The sequence below is a fragment of the Scardinius erythrophthalmus genome (genome assembly GCF_964197995.2).
Source record: "Scardinius erythrophthalmus genome assembly, chromosome: 1".
In the NCBI taxonomy this organism is placed as follows: domain Eukaryota; kingdom Metazoa; phylum Chordata; class Actinopteri; order Cypriniformes; family Leuciscidae; genus Scardinius; species Scardinius erythrophthalmus.
Window position 1 is genome coordinate 14418649 of NC_138221.1, and position 15671 is coordinate 14434319.

At 40.1% G+C, this 15671-nt stretch overlaps 1 protein-coding gene across 1 annotated transcript in view; it reads right to left on the bottom strand.

Annotated features, from left to right (window-relative positions):
- Window positions 1–15671, bottom strand: part of LOC308695094 (sucrase-isomaltase, intestinal-like) — a gene marked incomplete at its 5' end in the record, with an annotated part of 41111 nt that overhangs the window by 10013 nt on the left and 15427 nt on the right. The window contains 22 exons of the mRNA XM_081373057.1: window positions 389–508; window positions 680–811; window positions 896–1021; window positions 1105–1217; window positions 3037–3133; window positions 3467–3635; window positions 4378–4532; window positions 5162–5365; window positions 5485–5634; window positions 7095–7268; window positions 7410–7459; window positions 8242–8330; window positions 8866–8990; window positions 9214–9270; window positions 10660–10744; window positions 10856–11010; window positions 11272–11388; window positions 11595–11766; window positions 14161–14278; window positions 14373–14457; window positions 15159–15272; window positions 15483–15599. Of these exons, the coding sequence (XP_081229183.1) occupies window positions 389–508; window positions 680–811; window positions 896–1021; window positions 1105–1217; window positions 3037–3133; window positions 3467–3635; window positions 4378–4532; window positions 5162–5365; window positions 5485–5634; window positions 7095–7268; window positions 7410–7459; window positions 8242–8330; window positions 8866–8990; window positions 9214–9270; window positions 10660–10744; window positions 10856–11010; window positions 11272–11388; window positions 11595–11766; window positions 14161–14278; window positions 14373–14457; window positions 15159–15272; window positions 15483–15599 (2724 nt within the window). The remainder of the gene's footprint in view (window positions 1–388; window positions 509–679; window positions 812–895; window positions 1022–1104; window positions 1218–3036; window positions 3134–3466; window positions 3636–4377; window positions 4533–5161; window positions 5366–5484; window positions 5635–7094; window positions 7269–7409; window positions 7460–8241; window positions 8331–8865; window positions 8991–9213; window positions 9271–10659; window positions 10745–10855; window positions 11011–11271; window positions 11389–11594; window positions 11767–14160; window positions 14279–14372; window positions 14458–15158; window positions 15273–15482; window positions 15600–15671) is intronic.

Sequence of the window (15671 nt, forward strand, 5' to 3'; positions counted from 1 at the left end):
AGACATCAGTAAGTAGCAAAGGATTTGATGAATTCAGTGCTGCTTTGTGCTATTATTTGATTTGTTTTACTACAAAACATTCATCCTGTTTGAGAAAATTATGAAAAATTGGTATGATAATAAAAATATGTAGGCTGACTGTCGATCCCTCACTGAGCAATGGCAAAATTTATTTCCATATCCTGTTGCATAGACAATCATATTGTGCTTAAACTGCAACACAAGCAAACCAATATTTTAAAAGCTACAGAGTTCAAGGTACCGCAGAACATGAAGCGCCCCACACTTGTGCCGCAGAGCAGAGAAAAATACACTATCAACAAAACTATGAGGTATTGACTCAGTATACATCAATATATGCTGCTCTTTCTCTTTGCGTTTGTCATACCTTTCCCCACACAATGTCATCGCTGAGCTTAGGAGGCCATTTGATGAAAACGTCTTTTTCAATCCCGGTATCAAACGCAGGGTAGGAGCCTTTAGTCTCATTGGCTGCTATAGCCGGGTCCTGAAGCACACAATTAAATAAAGCATGTAGCTTTGCTACAGAATGCATTTCACTGCATGTTTCTGGCCATACTAATGTCAGACTACATCCATCTATATTTATAAGCTCTGTTCTCATTCAGGCATCTTTTACACTTTTATGGAAACAACAGTAATTAAGAATTGTTGGTACCAAAATGAAGATATAGCGCATCCCCTCGGCCCTCATGCGGTCCACCAGAGCAGGCAGTCCCTTGAAGTTCTCCTTGTCCAGCGTAAAGTCCATCTGCCTCTCCATGTAGTCAATGTCTGCATATTGAACATCCTATGAGGGATCAAAGGTCAAATATTATGATTGTTTCGTTTAATGACCAAAGACATCAGAAGTGTAAAAGATGAGGTTGCTTACATAAGGAATTTTAGCTGCTTTCATGTCGTTGTAAAGATCTGCGATCTCCGCATCATTGGCGTAACCGTAGCGACAAAGCTGGAATCCAAGCGACCAATAGGCTGGAAGAACCGGGCGGCCGATCATCTGACAAACAAAACCAAGAGATAAATATTTTACAGCACTGCACACACACACACACACACACACACACTCTTACACACACACACCTCAGTGTACTGTTGAACCACAGCTTCTGGAGTGGGTCCCATCACCATGTAGAAGTCCAAGATTCCTCCGATGGTGCGGTAGGTCAGAGCTGGAGTCGGCAGGATGGTCACATCTAAGAGCAAAACAAGCAAAAAAGTTAGAAAAGGATGACATCATCCATGTGACTCTGTCACGATACTAAAAGTCACAGTACTAAAAGAAAACAAATGAATGTAAAAAGAAAATAAACTCAGATAATCCAAGTCCATGAGACAATGCGTCTAAGCATAAGCGCTAACAGAAACAATAACTGACAGTGAACTGAGAACTCAGAGGAACTTAAATCTACACAGATAATGAACAGAAAAATAACAGGTGTGCTCAAATTAATCAGTAACCATAGTAACAAACAAGAGGAAACAAGAAACAATGCTGATCAAACTAAAAGTCCCTGAAAATGAAAGTAAGACAAGATAACTAAATAAGTGTGACTTTATGCCCCCCTCCGAGAAGGCATGTCCTCGCACCGTAGTACGGCAGAGGAGGAGGTTCAGGAGGTGCACGAGGAGTTGGAGAAGGGATGGGAACAGGCAGGCAGGCAAACGGGAGTGAACGGGGACGAACGACTGTGGCGGAGCCGATTGAGCTGGAGACCTGGGTGCAGACGGTGCGTTGCTGGAACCGGGCGACATCTCAGGCTTTGGAGGCAGACTGCTTCTGACTGCGACTGAGCTGCAACCACAACCCCCGAGGTGGAACTGGGGTACCGGAGGGCTGCAACTGAACTGGTGCGACTGAGGACTGACGCTGAGCCTGAGGGAAGGCGGAGCCAGACTGAGCCGAAGGGGTGGAGGATCGGAGCGCAGCGGACAGTTCACATGACCATGTCTGACCTATGTGGAGCTGGTAGGCCAAAAGGACCCCGTGGAGTCATAAGCCCGATTGTCCCCAGTGATGCCCTGAGAGGAAGGAGTGGAGGCAGTGGAGACAGGACAATGGGGCGACGGGCCATGGTTGAGATACAGGATCAGCGGAGCCAGGGGATCCCCCAGTCCAGTTGGTGAATCCATACCGTAGATAGTAGGCATAGAGGATAGAGGATGAATACAAAACTGACTGGAAATGACGGAGACTGGGCTGGATCTGGAAGAGGAGGCGGGAAAGGGAGGCTGGGCGGGATCAGCCAATCTAAAGATGGTACTGCTTAGAAGGAAGGGATTAACGGGGCAGAGAACAGTACTCTCCAATTTCCCGAATTTTGTCCACAGAGTTCAGAGTGCACTCACTCACTCCGTTGAGGGTGTGGACAGGGAACCCCCCAGGCCAGACTTGTGGTGCTCCAAGTTGATGTTAGGCTTGGGTGCATTTTGTAGCGCTGGCAGCTCCATGCAGAGGGTCGTTGCGAGCTAGGCACTGGGTTGTGTGTTAGGATGGATCGAGGGTAGACTCTCTTTAGACATTTGATAATGGTCTCCTTCCAGCTAGGTCCTTTGATGTCTGGGAGGTCTACAGGCTAGTGGTAATTCGCCCCGGTCCAAAACAGGGATTTTAGTGTCTAATCATCGTACTTAGTGGCGGCAGAAATCCCCAGTAAAATCCAAAAATGTAAGTCCCTTTTGGGCAATGGCAGCCAACTGAGCTGCCATTTCCATTTTGAGGTCGGTTATTCTAAAAGTCCAAAGATTAAGATGAGTCAAGAGATCCAAAACAAATAAATTTAATAAGAAAATAAAGTTGTCGAGACAGTGTGTCTAAGCATTCAAAGATTCGAGTTTTTGTTGTCTACAACGATGCCGGTTTCAAAAACTTTCAATTTGAAACCTGTTTTAAGAACTTCGTGTTTTCAGGCACCCAAAGCATATCAAAAGTTTTAAGTTTTGGGTTACTCTTACAGCATTCAGCACAGGTTGTGTCCGGTGGGTCACAAATGTTCAGTGTGTGTTTGTACTCACCCATGGCATTGCTGTTGAGCAGGAGGACGCCGTGAGCGTTTTTTGATTTCTCCAGACCCATGTAGAAGGGATGGACTCCATAACTGTTCAGTTTATACTACAGATGGGCAGAAAGAGATCAGAGTTTGAGTTTGAGTTTGTGATGTGATTTCAGTTCTGCTTCAGACAATGTAGTGTCAATGAGAGATTTTTAGAACTTTTTTGGCTTAAGAACAATGCAAATCCCATTTCCTACAGAAAGCAGAATGACCCTAAAATTGAAGATATCAGGGAAAAAATACCCCAGTATAAGCAATAAAATAACAAGCAATAAGCGCAATATGAGATGCAATATCATTTACTTCAATCCTGAATGAATCAGCCATTTGTGAAGTTCAGATGACATTATATATCAGGCTTGCAAAACATCAGCACTGGTTTGGACACTTACCCCTGGAGGCTGGTCTTTGGCAAACAGGCCGTATGTGTGAAAGTTGAGGTCATGACTGTAGCTGGGGTGCTCGGTTTCACCAACACCATAGACATAGTTTGAGGGGAGACGTGTGGAGATCTGAAGGAACTGATCGGAGAATGTGAACCCTGGCACAGCAGAGTCCCATCTAGAGGAGAAGAGATTTAGCAGAACTTTGAGAACACTGATAAATAAGTTCCTTATATTAAGAAAGCAAACTGTGTTTTATAGTCCAATATATTTATTTATATTTAATGCATTTTATTTAACATATATTTAAAATATAAAAACACTAATTTGTTTTAGCCAAATAAATAGATTCAGTTGATAAAAAGTATACCTTGAATGTAATGCGTCTGCAAAATGCATGAATGTAAATGACATGTCCGTCTCAGACATTTTTTTTGTTATCTTTGTTCACTTTCATGGACTTTTAGGTTGTATTAGTTTCTACAGTAGTTCCTGTTTTCATTTGTCACTAATGAGTTGTCATGGAGATTCATTAATTAATCACATTGTCGTTAAATACCCTCATTTGTCTCGTATTTAAGTTATAGGGCCCTATCTTAAACACGGTGCAATGCAGCCCCAGGCACGATGCAAGTGTGTTTTGCTAGTTTCAGCCCAACGCAGTTTTCATTTTTCATGTCCTGCGCCACGTTGTTTAAATAGCGAATGCATTTGGGCCCATTTGTTCACCCATGAGCTGCTGGTCTGAAAACAAGGTGTGTGTTCAGGCGCATTGATGATGCATTGCTAATTTGAGGAATTGAAACAGACTGAGCCATTGACCAACTGAAACCTGCTCTAAAGTCAATGGCGCAGTATTTATTTATTTTTGTTATTTAAAGAGCACTCTGTTATCAGAGTAATTGAGGTGTATTACTCACATGATTTCTTCTGAGCTCTTTCTGATGATTTGGATCCCGAATGGCTTGTTCTGGATCTGAACCCTGTACAGTCTGTTGTTTTCCTCAGTCTCTGGGGTGGCCGGCAGCTCGAGGGGAACGGGGACCTCGAAGCGAGCGTTGGCTGGGTCAAAGATCTAGATCAATAAGACCAAAATCAGTCGTATTCTGAATTCAGTACTAAATATATTAATCTACTTACTTAATTCCTGATTCTTAAAATCATCATTAGAGAATGGTGCTAGTAACACCAAGGTTATGGGTTCCCAAGAGAACGCATTAACAAAGTATACCTTAAATGCAATTTAAGTCGCTTGGATAAAAGCAACGGTTCCAGTTTATTATTAAGCGGCTTTAAGTACTATGTACTTACACTGAAATAATTTGATACAATGTGTACATGCATTTTACTAACTGTTTACATACATGTTTTTACATTGTACTTATATTTTGAAAATACCTGCTTTCAGCTGTAATTGATGTATGTAATTACATTTGTAATTACACAGTTGACCCATCCCTTACACCTTAACCCATTCTTAAATATACTCATACCACACACACCTGTCTCTAAACTTACCTGTATCCCATCTCAATAGTGTCTTACAATACATCATGAAAACAATAAGTATATTACACATAGTACTTAAAGCCACTTAATATAAAGTGGGACCAACGTATCTGTCAAATGCATGAATATGAATGGTATATTAACTATTAATATATTAATTGTGTTGGTCTAAATCCAAAATTTAGAAAAGCATACCTTCCAGCGCAGGCTTTTTCCACTCAGGAATGTGATTTCCACACGGAGCTTGTTGATGTCTCGAGATTGAGAGCGTTGAATTGGGAAATTGGTATTGCGCTCTATATCTACAATGATGCCGCTTGCTGTTTCAACAATGTTGCTGGTGACGTAGCCGTGGGTCTCGGCGTAATAACACCAGGGCGCGTTGGGAATACTTGAAGGCTATGAAAGATGATACAAACATTTGGAGCAGATGTGCTGATCACGTTATAACAGTAACAGGAAAGACACACTTCAGCTCAAACAGTGTCTATGCATATTGAATGTCTTTGCTCTCTGACCTCCCAGATGCAGCCGCGGGCTTCACATTTGGCCTGATCGGAACCTGCTTCAGGGTAACAGTCGAAGTGCCGAGTTTTTGGGTGTTTGGCCTCCCAGTTGACTGTGTAGTCCTTCCCCAGTTCCAGCTCCAGATTTCTCAGATACATCACCTAGCAGATGATGATTTATATAATGCAAAGGACAGTATGTATGTGATTAACAAAAATGACAAATACCGTTGCGTTTCAATAAATGAAAGTGTCACGTCTGGTATAGGACCAAATTCATGTTGTCATTCCAAGGGCTTGAGCTCTGGGAGGAAACAATGCCCTTCATCATAGCCTAATGTGTGTGTGCTCTCCCTGGACACTCTCTTGGAATGACAGCATCTCTCCTGGGACCCGAGGGAAACCTGCTGTGTGTTAAAGGGGACATATAATGAAAATCTAACTTTTTCTGTGTTTAAGTGCTATAATTGTGTCCCCGGTGCATCTACCAACTGAGAAAATGTGACAAGTGAAACCCAGCCACTTTGTTTTGGTAAGCCTTTCTCTGCAAGCATGTCAAAAAACAAGCCGATCAAATCAGATCAGATTTTTTATTCCTCTTTTTAGTCAACTTTAGCATGGGTGTCTAAACTTGTGCATAGCACTGTATGTCACCTTCAAACACAAGTCAATCTCCATTTTGGGGACATGGTTCGTCAGACTGGGTCACAGTACAAATTACGTTATGTCGGTTGTTTTGTTTAGAGACGTTCTCCGAATGTCAAATTAGCAAATACATTTCGGAGAATTCTGTAAAGCCACTTGAAGGATGTACATTTTCAGATGGCTTATTGTTGAGAAAACCCTGGCTTTTAATGGAAGTAATAGATATAAGTTTCTGTTAATTTATATGCTTTTTAGCTTCTGTTTTTGACTTTAGTTGCAATGCATGACATATGCTTGCATTATGCTGTATTATTTACATTACATATAAAATAAATACATTTATAAAATAAATATAAGAAATAAACATTCTCATTACTGCATTAATTTTTTATTACAATGCAAAAACATTTCAAACATTATTTTCATTAGAAAAGAGTGTAAAATACAACTATAAGCATTGTTCATGGTAGTATTTGTCGCAGTATATTTCAATTCTTTAGATTTTTTTTTTTTACTTTTTTCATTTAATTTCTTTATTACAACAAATAAATAAAATGTAACAAAAACTTAATGACCCTAAAATAGGCTTCATTCATCTTTCTGTAAACAATATTTCTTTTTATAATTTCTTTCTTTTGACGTTTGAAGCAAACCATCACAGCGATTTCTGGTTTTAATTGAGTGGCTTTAAACTATACTAACAGGCCCTGAAGTTTCTGTCAATTTATCTGCCTGTTAGCTTTTATTTTTGACTTATAATACAATAAAATCTGAAGATGCAACAACATCCTCCAAAGGGATGTTAACGTGAACATTAAATAAAAATGGACCCCATTTACTTTATATTCCTGGTCTCAATGTGCATTATACCTATTTCTGTAGGATGTTAAATAACCCATTTCAACCAAAATCAGAAAAATTGTCCACAAACACAGTTTCATGTTGACTTTGGTGGTGAATAGAAAACTCTTGACTACCTTCTTGGTGGAATCGTAGTGAACCTGGGACTCGGACAGAGCGTCAGTAGTGATGCCGTCCGACACGAGCACAGAGGCGGGAGCCGCGCTCACTCCCATCACTGTGATGTTCTCAAACTTCAAGCTGTTCGGATCCGTGTAGCCATTGTGGGCAACGTGCATTGTCAAGACATCCTGATCCAACAGAAAAATATCACATATTACTACAGATTACTGTAATAGATGCCATTTACAAAAATACTTAAATGACTACAATGTAATGGCATCCAAAAACAAACAAACAAAAAATAGAAATGTGACTTTAGGATGATGTACATTAGCCACAGAAAACTGGTAATGAATGTGGGAGCCGGATGAAACAGTATCTAAGAAAAAGAGAGAAAGAAGTTATGCGAGACAAATCAACTTTATATATGAGAACCTGATTTTTTCAAGAAACATTTGGATAAATCTAATAATTTAGTCTCTATAATAGGGCTCAATAATAAAGATGAATCTGTGATCAATTAGAAAGTTTCAGGCCAGTGTTTTTTCACTACATCTCATGTTCACGAGTTGTTATGCCTTGCAGACGCAAACATTTGTTTTTCTTTACACTGTTAATTTATTGAACATTTTGATGTTGCAAATTCTGATTCTCATTTTAAATGGTACATTTCTCTACCTTGCTAATATAGGTGATGTTTTGTTGGAGTCTTGGATGCATTTAAGCAAATGTGGGTATACATTTATATCCGTCATGGGGTTAAAGTGTAGCTGTTCTTCCAAATTTAAAATCTCTGAATGCTATATAAATACATTTTGGGAAACACTTTACAACAGTGTTCCATTTCTTAACATTCGCCAACTACATTAGTAATTTTAATATTTTAATATTAAAATCAAAAGTTTTGTCTGTCAATATTATTTAATGAACCTGAGCTAACAGGATCCAGCAATGAAAATTTGTAATATTATTAACTAACATTAACAAAAGATACCACATTTTACCACATTTTGTTCTGATCAAAAAAGTTAAAACATAAGAAATATAAGTAGAAATCTGAACTTCAGACATTCTTGTTATTGAGCCCTGTAGAAGGTCGTTTTTTTGTTTCTGACAGTGAACTGAACAACTTTGAATCAAAAGCAAGTCCCAGTAAAATACCTCGAGAGTCTCCGTCATCCCAGAACAGCTCGCCTGACGCAGCCTCGTTGTCATCGAGAGCGACGATCAATCCCATGGGAAGACGCCGGCTGAGGAAACACACAACTTTCACCAGAAACTCAAGAGCAGACAGAAAACAGATCCTCTGAAGTTCAGATGGGATTGTTGTTGGCGAATAACCTCAGAAACCGTACAGCAAAGCCAGGTGGATTTTAAATATGTCAATTTTCCCTAATGTAAAATAGAAACTCAGATGAACAGGAACGAGATGAATGAAAACACAGAGGAACAATTAACAAAAGAGAAACGTTCCAAGCGAACAAAAACCCACACATCTAAATATTTATCATCCTAAACTCACATTGCAATATTAACCATGTTATAGTGATGCTGTGAATAATAGTTGTCATTAATATACTATGGTAATTCAAAGAAGACTATAACACACTCTCCAAAAAATAGCAGACACTTGGGCGTTATATGTGTTTTATGTAAGTGGACGGAGCTGAAAGACTCCCTGAGAGCAGATTGACTGTGTTTTCATGGATAGAGTTTAGTGACAGTACATGGTTTAATATGAGCCAGTGTATTTTTAGGATAAATCTCCAGGTTTCCCATCATTACCTGTATGTAGTGGTGACGTCCGGTCTCTGTACCGGCAGAATGGCTCCTCCTCTCAGGTGCAAACCAAGTTTATCAGCGGGCAGGTTCAAGGAAACCTTTGCTTTACGATCTGGAATCCTTATCTCCTAGAAAACAAAGTGGGGAAAATAATTATTTGATGCTGATTTTGTAAGTTTGCCCACTTACAAAGAAATGAAGGGTCAATAATTTTATTGTAGGTTTATTTTAGCGGATAGAGACAGAATATCAACCAAAAAATCCAGCGGATCAAATAATTATTTTCTCCACTGTATATATATATATATATATATATATATATGGGTTTGTGGTGCTATAGGATGGTCTCACCGTCTCAAAGTCATACCAGATGGCATCTGGGATATAGGCCTCAACAGTCTCTACACCCTAAAACAAGCAAACATACAAACAAACAAATAAACAGGAACAAACATTATTTTGATAGTTTAAAATTGAGCATTATTCATTAAACTGGTGGTCATTTTTTGAAGACAGTTATAGTCCTCTTGTCTTGGCTTTTCAAGATTCAGAAAGAGAGAATATGAGTGAGATTTTGGAGAGTAAGATGATGACAGAAAGAGAAGCAGCAACGAACCGAAAGAAAAGATGAGGGGAAAATACGGTACACTTCAGACTGTGCCACTCAAATGTCATATTCATACAGTGCATCCAGTAAGTATTCACAGGGCTTCACTTTTTCCACATTTTGTTATGTTACAGCCTTATTCCAAAATAGATTAAATTCATTATTTTCCTCAAAATTCTACAAACAACACCACTGTGGCGAGCAGGACGAGGCCGAGGGCCGTGAGAGAGCGGCGGGAGGCTGGTGGCGTGATTACTAATGAGCGACACTGGTCTCGTATCTCGCACGGAGGACCGGAGACATAAAATGAGGAGCGACAACAGTGAAGATCGAGAGAGGCCAGGCCTGGATTTATGTTTTGTTTTATATTTTACTATATGTGACAGCAGTCGTCCGTGAGGGGCTGCTGTCTTTTACTTCCGTTTTGTATTTGTTTATTTATTTATTAAAATGTGTGTTAACATTCACCGGTTCTCGCCTCCTTCCCATAACAACGGACTGCGTTAAAACCCCATAATGACAACGTGAAAGAAGTTTGAAGTTTGAAATCTTTGCAAATTTATTACAAATCATCTTCCAACAGGACAACAACCCTAAGCACACAGCCAAGAAAACAAAGGAGTGGCTTCGGGCAAACTCCGTGAATGTCCTCGAGTGGCCCAGCCAGAGCCCAGATTGAACATCTCTGGAGAGATCTGAAAATGGCTGTGCACCGACAAAATCAAACTACAAAATCTCATCTTATCTGTAGTTAGGAAATCTTAAACCCCTCCATCGACTTCGGTTATCAACTCGCAGGTCTGTTACCAAGAAACCATCCAACCTGATGGAGCTTGAGAGGTTCAGCAAAGAAGAATGGGAGAAACTGCCCAAAAATAGGTGAGCCAAGCATGTAGCATCAAACTCAAAAAGACTTGAGGCTGTGATTGGTGCCAAAGGTGCAACAAAGTATTGAGCAAAGGCTGTGAATACTTATATACATGTGATTTTTGTTTTGTTTTTTATTGCAAAGATTTCGAACAAAGTTCTTTCACAGTGTGACATTAAGGTATTGTTTGTGGAATTTTGAGGAAAATAATTGAATAATTAATTAATTGAATCCATTTTGGAATAAGGCTGTAACAACAAAATGTGGGAAATAATTTCCGTGTTTGTGAAACGTGTGTGTGTGTGTGTTCGTGTTCACTCACAGGATCCAGCACAGGTGTGATGAGAAGATGTGCTCCCCACATGAACTGTTTGTGCACTGCCCAGGTTTCACTGTCGGAATAGAACCTGCAGATACACAAAAGCATATTCATATACACAAATTCATATGCATATTCATATACACAAAAGCAACACTGGAACTGTTCCTCTGTTGTTTGCACATGCTTCTAAACTCACTCATGCATCATGGGCCGCACTACAGTCTCTCCGCTGACGTGGGCCTTGTAGAACAGAGTGTAGAGGTACGGCAGGAGGCTGTAGCGGATCTCCAGGTAATGCCTAGAGCTGTTCACCAAGAGAGAGTCAGCGCCGTACGATGCAGGGTCTTGGTCCTGTTAGAAAGGGACAGAAAACTAGTCAAGAAGAGCCAAGAGAGAAATGGACACGTGGATCATGATAATCTGTTTATCATGGTGGAGCCATCGGTCGCGGAGACAGCTGTGGAATTTTTACTCTCCGACTAAAAGGTGAAATCTTATTCATCTAATTTCACCAAGAATATCATTTTACTTTCATCCTCATTTGCCCTCTCAAACTCTCACTCCAGAGGTCGAGATTGAATGTTTCTGGTTAGTTTAAAGAGCAGCACATACTTTGAACCCTTGAGCGTTGTGGTTACGGCTGAAGGGGTAAAATGCGCCGACTTGCATCCAACGTCTGCAAAGCTCCTCTGACGAGTCGTCGAAGAACCCACAGATGTCTGCACCGACCTGCAGAAGAACATAATAAGATTCAGGAAAAATCACTATTTATTATCTCAAGTGTTTCTCCAAAAAACTAAGCAATTAAATGGAGATCAAATGGAGATTCCAGAGTTTTATATATGAAAAAGACACCAGCAATCTGACAAATGTCTGCATAGAGGAGATCAAAAATGTCTTGGAAAAGACGTTTCATTTGGAGTCAAACCACTTACGTAAGGGATTCCAAAGAGGTTAAACTCCAGCATGCCGGGTATCGCCCACTTAATGTCATTCCAGGTGGCGGCATTGTCACCCAACCAGTGCCCAGCGTACTTGCCCACCCCGGGGAAGGAGGAGCGGGTGAAAATCATGGAACGGTTCTTCCCAAACACTGCTCTCGCTGCCCTGGAAGCAGAAACACAATATTAGGGTGTATTCACACCAGGAAAGTCCGATAGTTCACTTGCTTTGGTCCGGACCAAATAGAATGTTGATTTTTTTTGTTTGGTACGGTTCGCTTTCACACTGTTCTTTTTGCATGTGAACCAAAATGTGTAAACAAAACCACACGTGTGCTAAGGTCGTTCATTCATTGGACAGGAATTCTCAAGCAGGGAAAAGCAGGAAGTGCACAAACAGGCTCAGCATGGAGATATTTCGTTATGTAATATTTGTTATTTTACTGATTTGGTGTTATTCTCTACAAACGCAATATGACGAAACTATATGGTATAGATAAAAGCCCGCCCGCACTGACTTGGGTCTTTACATGCGCTTCGTGAGGCACGGCACACACACGCAAGGTCTCTCGCTCCCTCTCTCTGCCGTGCGCGCGCTCTTGCTCGCTCGCTTTAGACACCATTATGCCAAAATGTCCGTTTTGTTAAGTATCCTCATAAGAGCAGTCAAATAAAAAGACGCAGTTGGGTCGGTTCATGTTCACACCATAAACGAACCGTACCAGAGTTCGTTTGGAACCGTACCGAGACCACCTCTTCAGCTGGGTCTCGGTTCGATTGTTTGGTCCGCACCCGAGTTCGATTGCTGTATTCACACCTGCCCAAAAGGTCCGCACCAAGGGGGGAAACGAACTAGAGTTCGATTCAATCGAACCAAACGAGGCAGGTGTGAATACACCCTTAGAGTTATATACTGCCGATCCTAGACTTCTGGGGGCCCTAAGCAAAACTTTGTCCAGGGGCCGCTGTTCACCTCCAAAATGACCCACAACCAATAGAAAAAAGATACAAATGAAAAAAAAAAAATACTAATTGCCTACTACTAATAACGTTAAAAGTAAAACACTGCATATTCTTTACCGTATGAATTAAATATAGGTCTACACTGATTCTTATTATAGTTCCTAAAGTTATTCAGCAAAGAGAAGTGGATAATTTTTTTTATTAACATTAAATGGCAAAAACAGCAGCAGGTTTATTAGGCTGCTATCACTTTAAAACCAAATGCACAACTCTTATACACTAACAAGCATTTGATTACTCTCCCAACTTTATATGTTCACTTTAGACAAAACTGACTGCGTTTAAGTGAAACTTGAACTTTGATGTATTTTTGTGTGTATTTGCCTGTTTAAGCGCACACTTAGCCAAAAAGTAGCCAATACTTCCCTCCGTCTCAGAACGCACGCACAGAAAGCCACCTAGGCAACACCGTATCTTGTGCAGCTCAATGCGCTTTTAACTCTTTTTTTTGTATTAAACATGTCCAGCAGGAGACTGTATATTATGACGGACACGTTACATGATTTGACTGATTTGGATGTTACGTAGGAAGGGTGACAGAACTCCACTTTAAAGGGGTGGTTGATTATGATTTCACTTTTCTAACTTTAGTTATTGTGTAATGTTGCTGTTTGAGCATAAACAACATCTGCAAAGTTGCAATGCTCAAAGGTCAAAGCAAAGGGAGATATTTGCTTTTAAAGAAATCCCTTTTTAAGGACTACAACAAACGGCTGGTAGAGACTACACCACATTCCTCCCGGGTTAGTGACATCACCAACCCTAAAATTTACATAAGCCCCGTCCCCGGAACGCGATTTATAGATGATCAAGACAGAATATGCTAATCAATGACTAGAAGATAACTACACAAAGCTACATGAATTCATCAACTAACCATTCAGAATTGTCCTGTTGCTTCTACATGTTGTCACTTCTTTTAGAGTCTCTCCATCTTTCTGACTCCGGTTTGAACATAAAAGGCTAAACGTTTTTTTTTTTTAATTTTCAGTGCATATGTGTGTGAGGTAAAAGGACACAAGCTGTTGTAGCTCCGCCCCCTGTGCCGGGAGCAGCAGCTCATTTGCATTTAAAGGAACAGACACAAAACGGTGCTTTTTTGCTCAACCTCAAAAAGTGACAATTTTAACATGTTATATAAAAATATCTATTTTGATCTAAAACTTCACATACACACTCTGGGGACATCTTGTAAAAAGGGCATTATACCACCCCTTTAAAGGAAAGTAATGGAATGTTGTACAGTTTTCATTGTAGTTAAAAAAACGAAACAGAGATTCTATTAGTCAGCCCTAGTCATTAAATCATCTTTGATAGCAATGGGGCCCGTGGTGGTTCGGGGGCCCTACGCAACTATTGGACCGGAACTGATTGTAATGTCACAACCATAAGCACATTATTATATGACTATCCACTGGTAAATACAAAATTGTTGTGATGTTAATCCGTATTTATCATTCTGACAAGACTGGAAAGCAGCATCAGTCAATCATAACAGAGATTATTTGCATACAGAGTGTGAAAAACCAGTACTTACTTCTCAGTGGCCAGGACCATAGAGTATCCATAGAGACTGTGGACATCATAGTGGTTCCCCCAGTTGTGTTTAGCATCCATACATAAGGTCTTACTGAACATCAGGTTATCAATGATACCTTTGGAATCCAATGGAAATCAAGAGGATGGAGGTTTACAGATGGTTAGGAAATGCTGATATAAAATCTAGTGGTAGATGCATTTTAGACTCACGTGGGGTGAATGGAGGATAGTTGAGTTTGTTTTCGGCGCAGCCTTTGAGGCTTCCCTTTACGAAATTGGCCACCTCATTCATGTCCTTAGAAGAAAAACAGCAATTAGTTCAGCACTTCCTAATTCAGGCAACTCATGTTCTTGAGATTAAAGCAAAACCTTCTAGGGAGGCTTCAACATCAACATGAAATGGCATTCGTAACCATTTTACTTTCATAATGTGATGCATTTCTGAATCAGAATATTCAGTGAGAAAAACTGTAGGGCAGAACTTGATTTTATCAATCAGGAATCGATTGGATGGCGTAAAATGTGTTTCTTCAACACAGTCGCCACTAGCTTCTTGACTGTTATAATATTTGAAACATGATGCATTTTCTATAAAGCCGCTTTGAAATATGTACCGTGAAAGTGCCATACAAATGAATGTGAATTTAATTGAACAGGAGTTTGATGGATTACTACTGTAAGTAGGGTTAAGTAAGTTAATAACTAATGATCTTTGCAACGGAAGTGAATCAATCAAGACTAACTTTAGCTGGACAATAATTTTATCCTAGAGCTGCTGTAAAGCCAAAACATTCTCTGTTACTTTAATTTCCTATTATCACTGTAAAGCTATATAAATAGCATGATTAACACATATTGATGCAGTGACATATATAGTATTGACTTGTAGGAAGTTGGAGATTGGAATCAGAACATTTTTCATGACCTTTCCACCAGGTCGTAAAATGATCAGGTTCAATATTTGGTGACAGGTAAGGATCTCTGCGGGTTACTTACAATCCAGAGAGCGTCATGCTTGACTTCTTTGTGGAAACGTAAAATTTCATCAACCCACCAATCAATGCAGGACGGGTTAGTGTAGTCAGGGAACAAGGTTTCCCCTGGCCAGACCTGTGACGGGAGAGAGAGGGGAGGAGAATGTGATTAATATAAATATAAAAAATGTCGGAATAAATGAATGAATGCAGATAACCAACAACAATTACTAAAACCAAACATCATGGATATCATTGAAGTTCAGATATTTTTATAAAGAACCAGTTCTTAATCCCAAACCCTACTATGGATTACCCAACCAGGAGTATGTTTGGAGGATCGTACCTCTCCCAGTAGAGGCGTTTGCCCGTCCGCTTCAGTGACCCAAGCTTTAGCTGCATGACCCCTGTCAAGGGCTTCATAAGCTCCGTTTATCCTTCGACCGGTGGACACGGCAGGATCCTACCAAGAAGAACATGTTCTGAGGTGTTCAACTGGACAAAATCCAATTCAGCCAGTGGTTGAAATGTATAA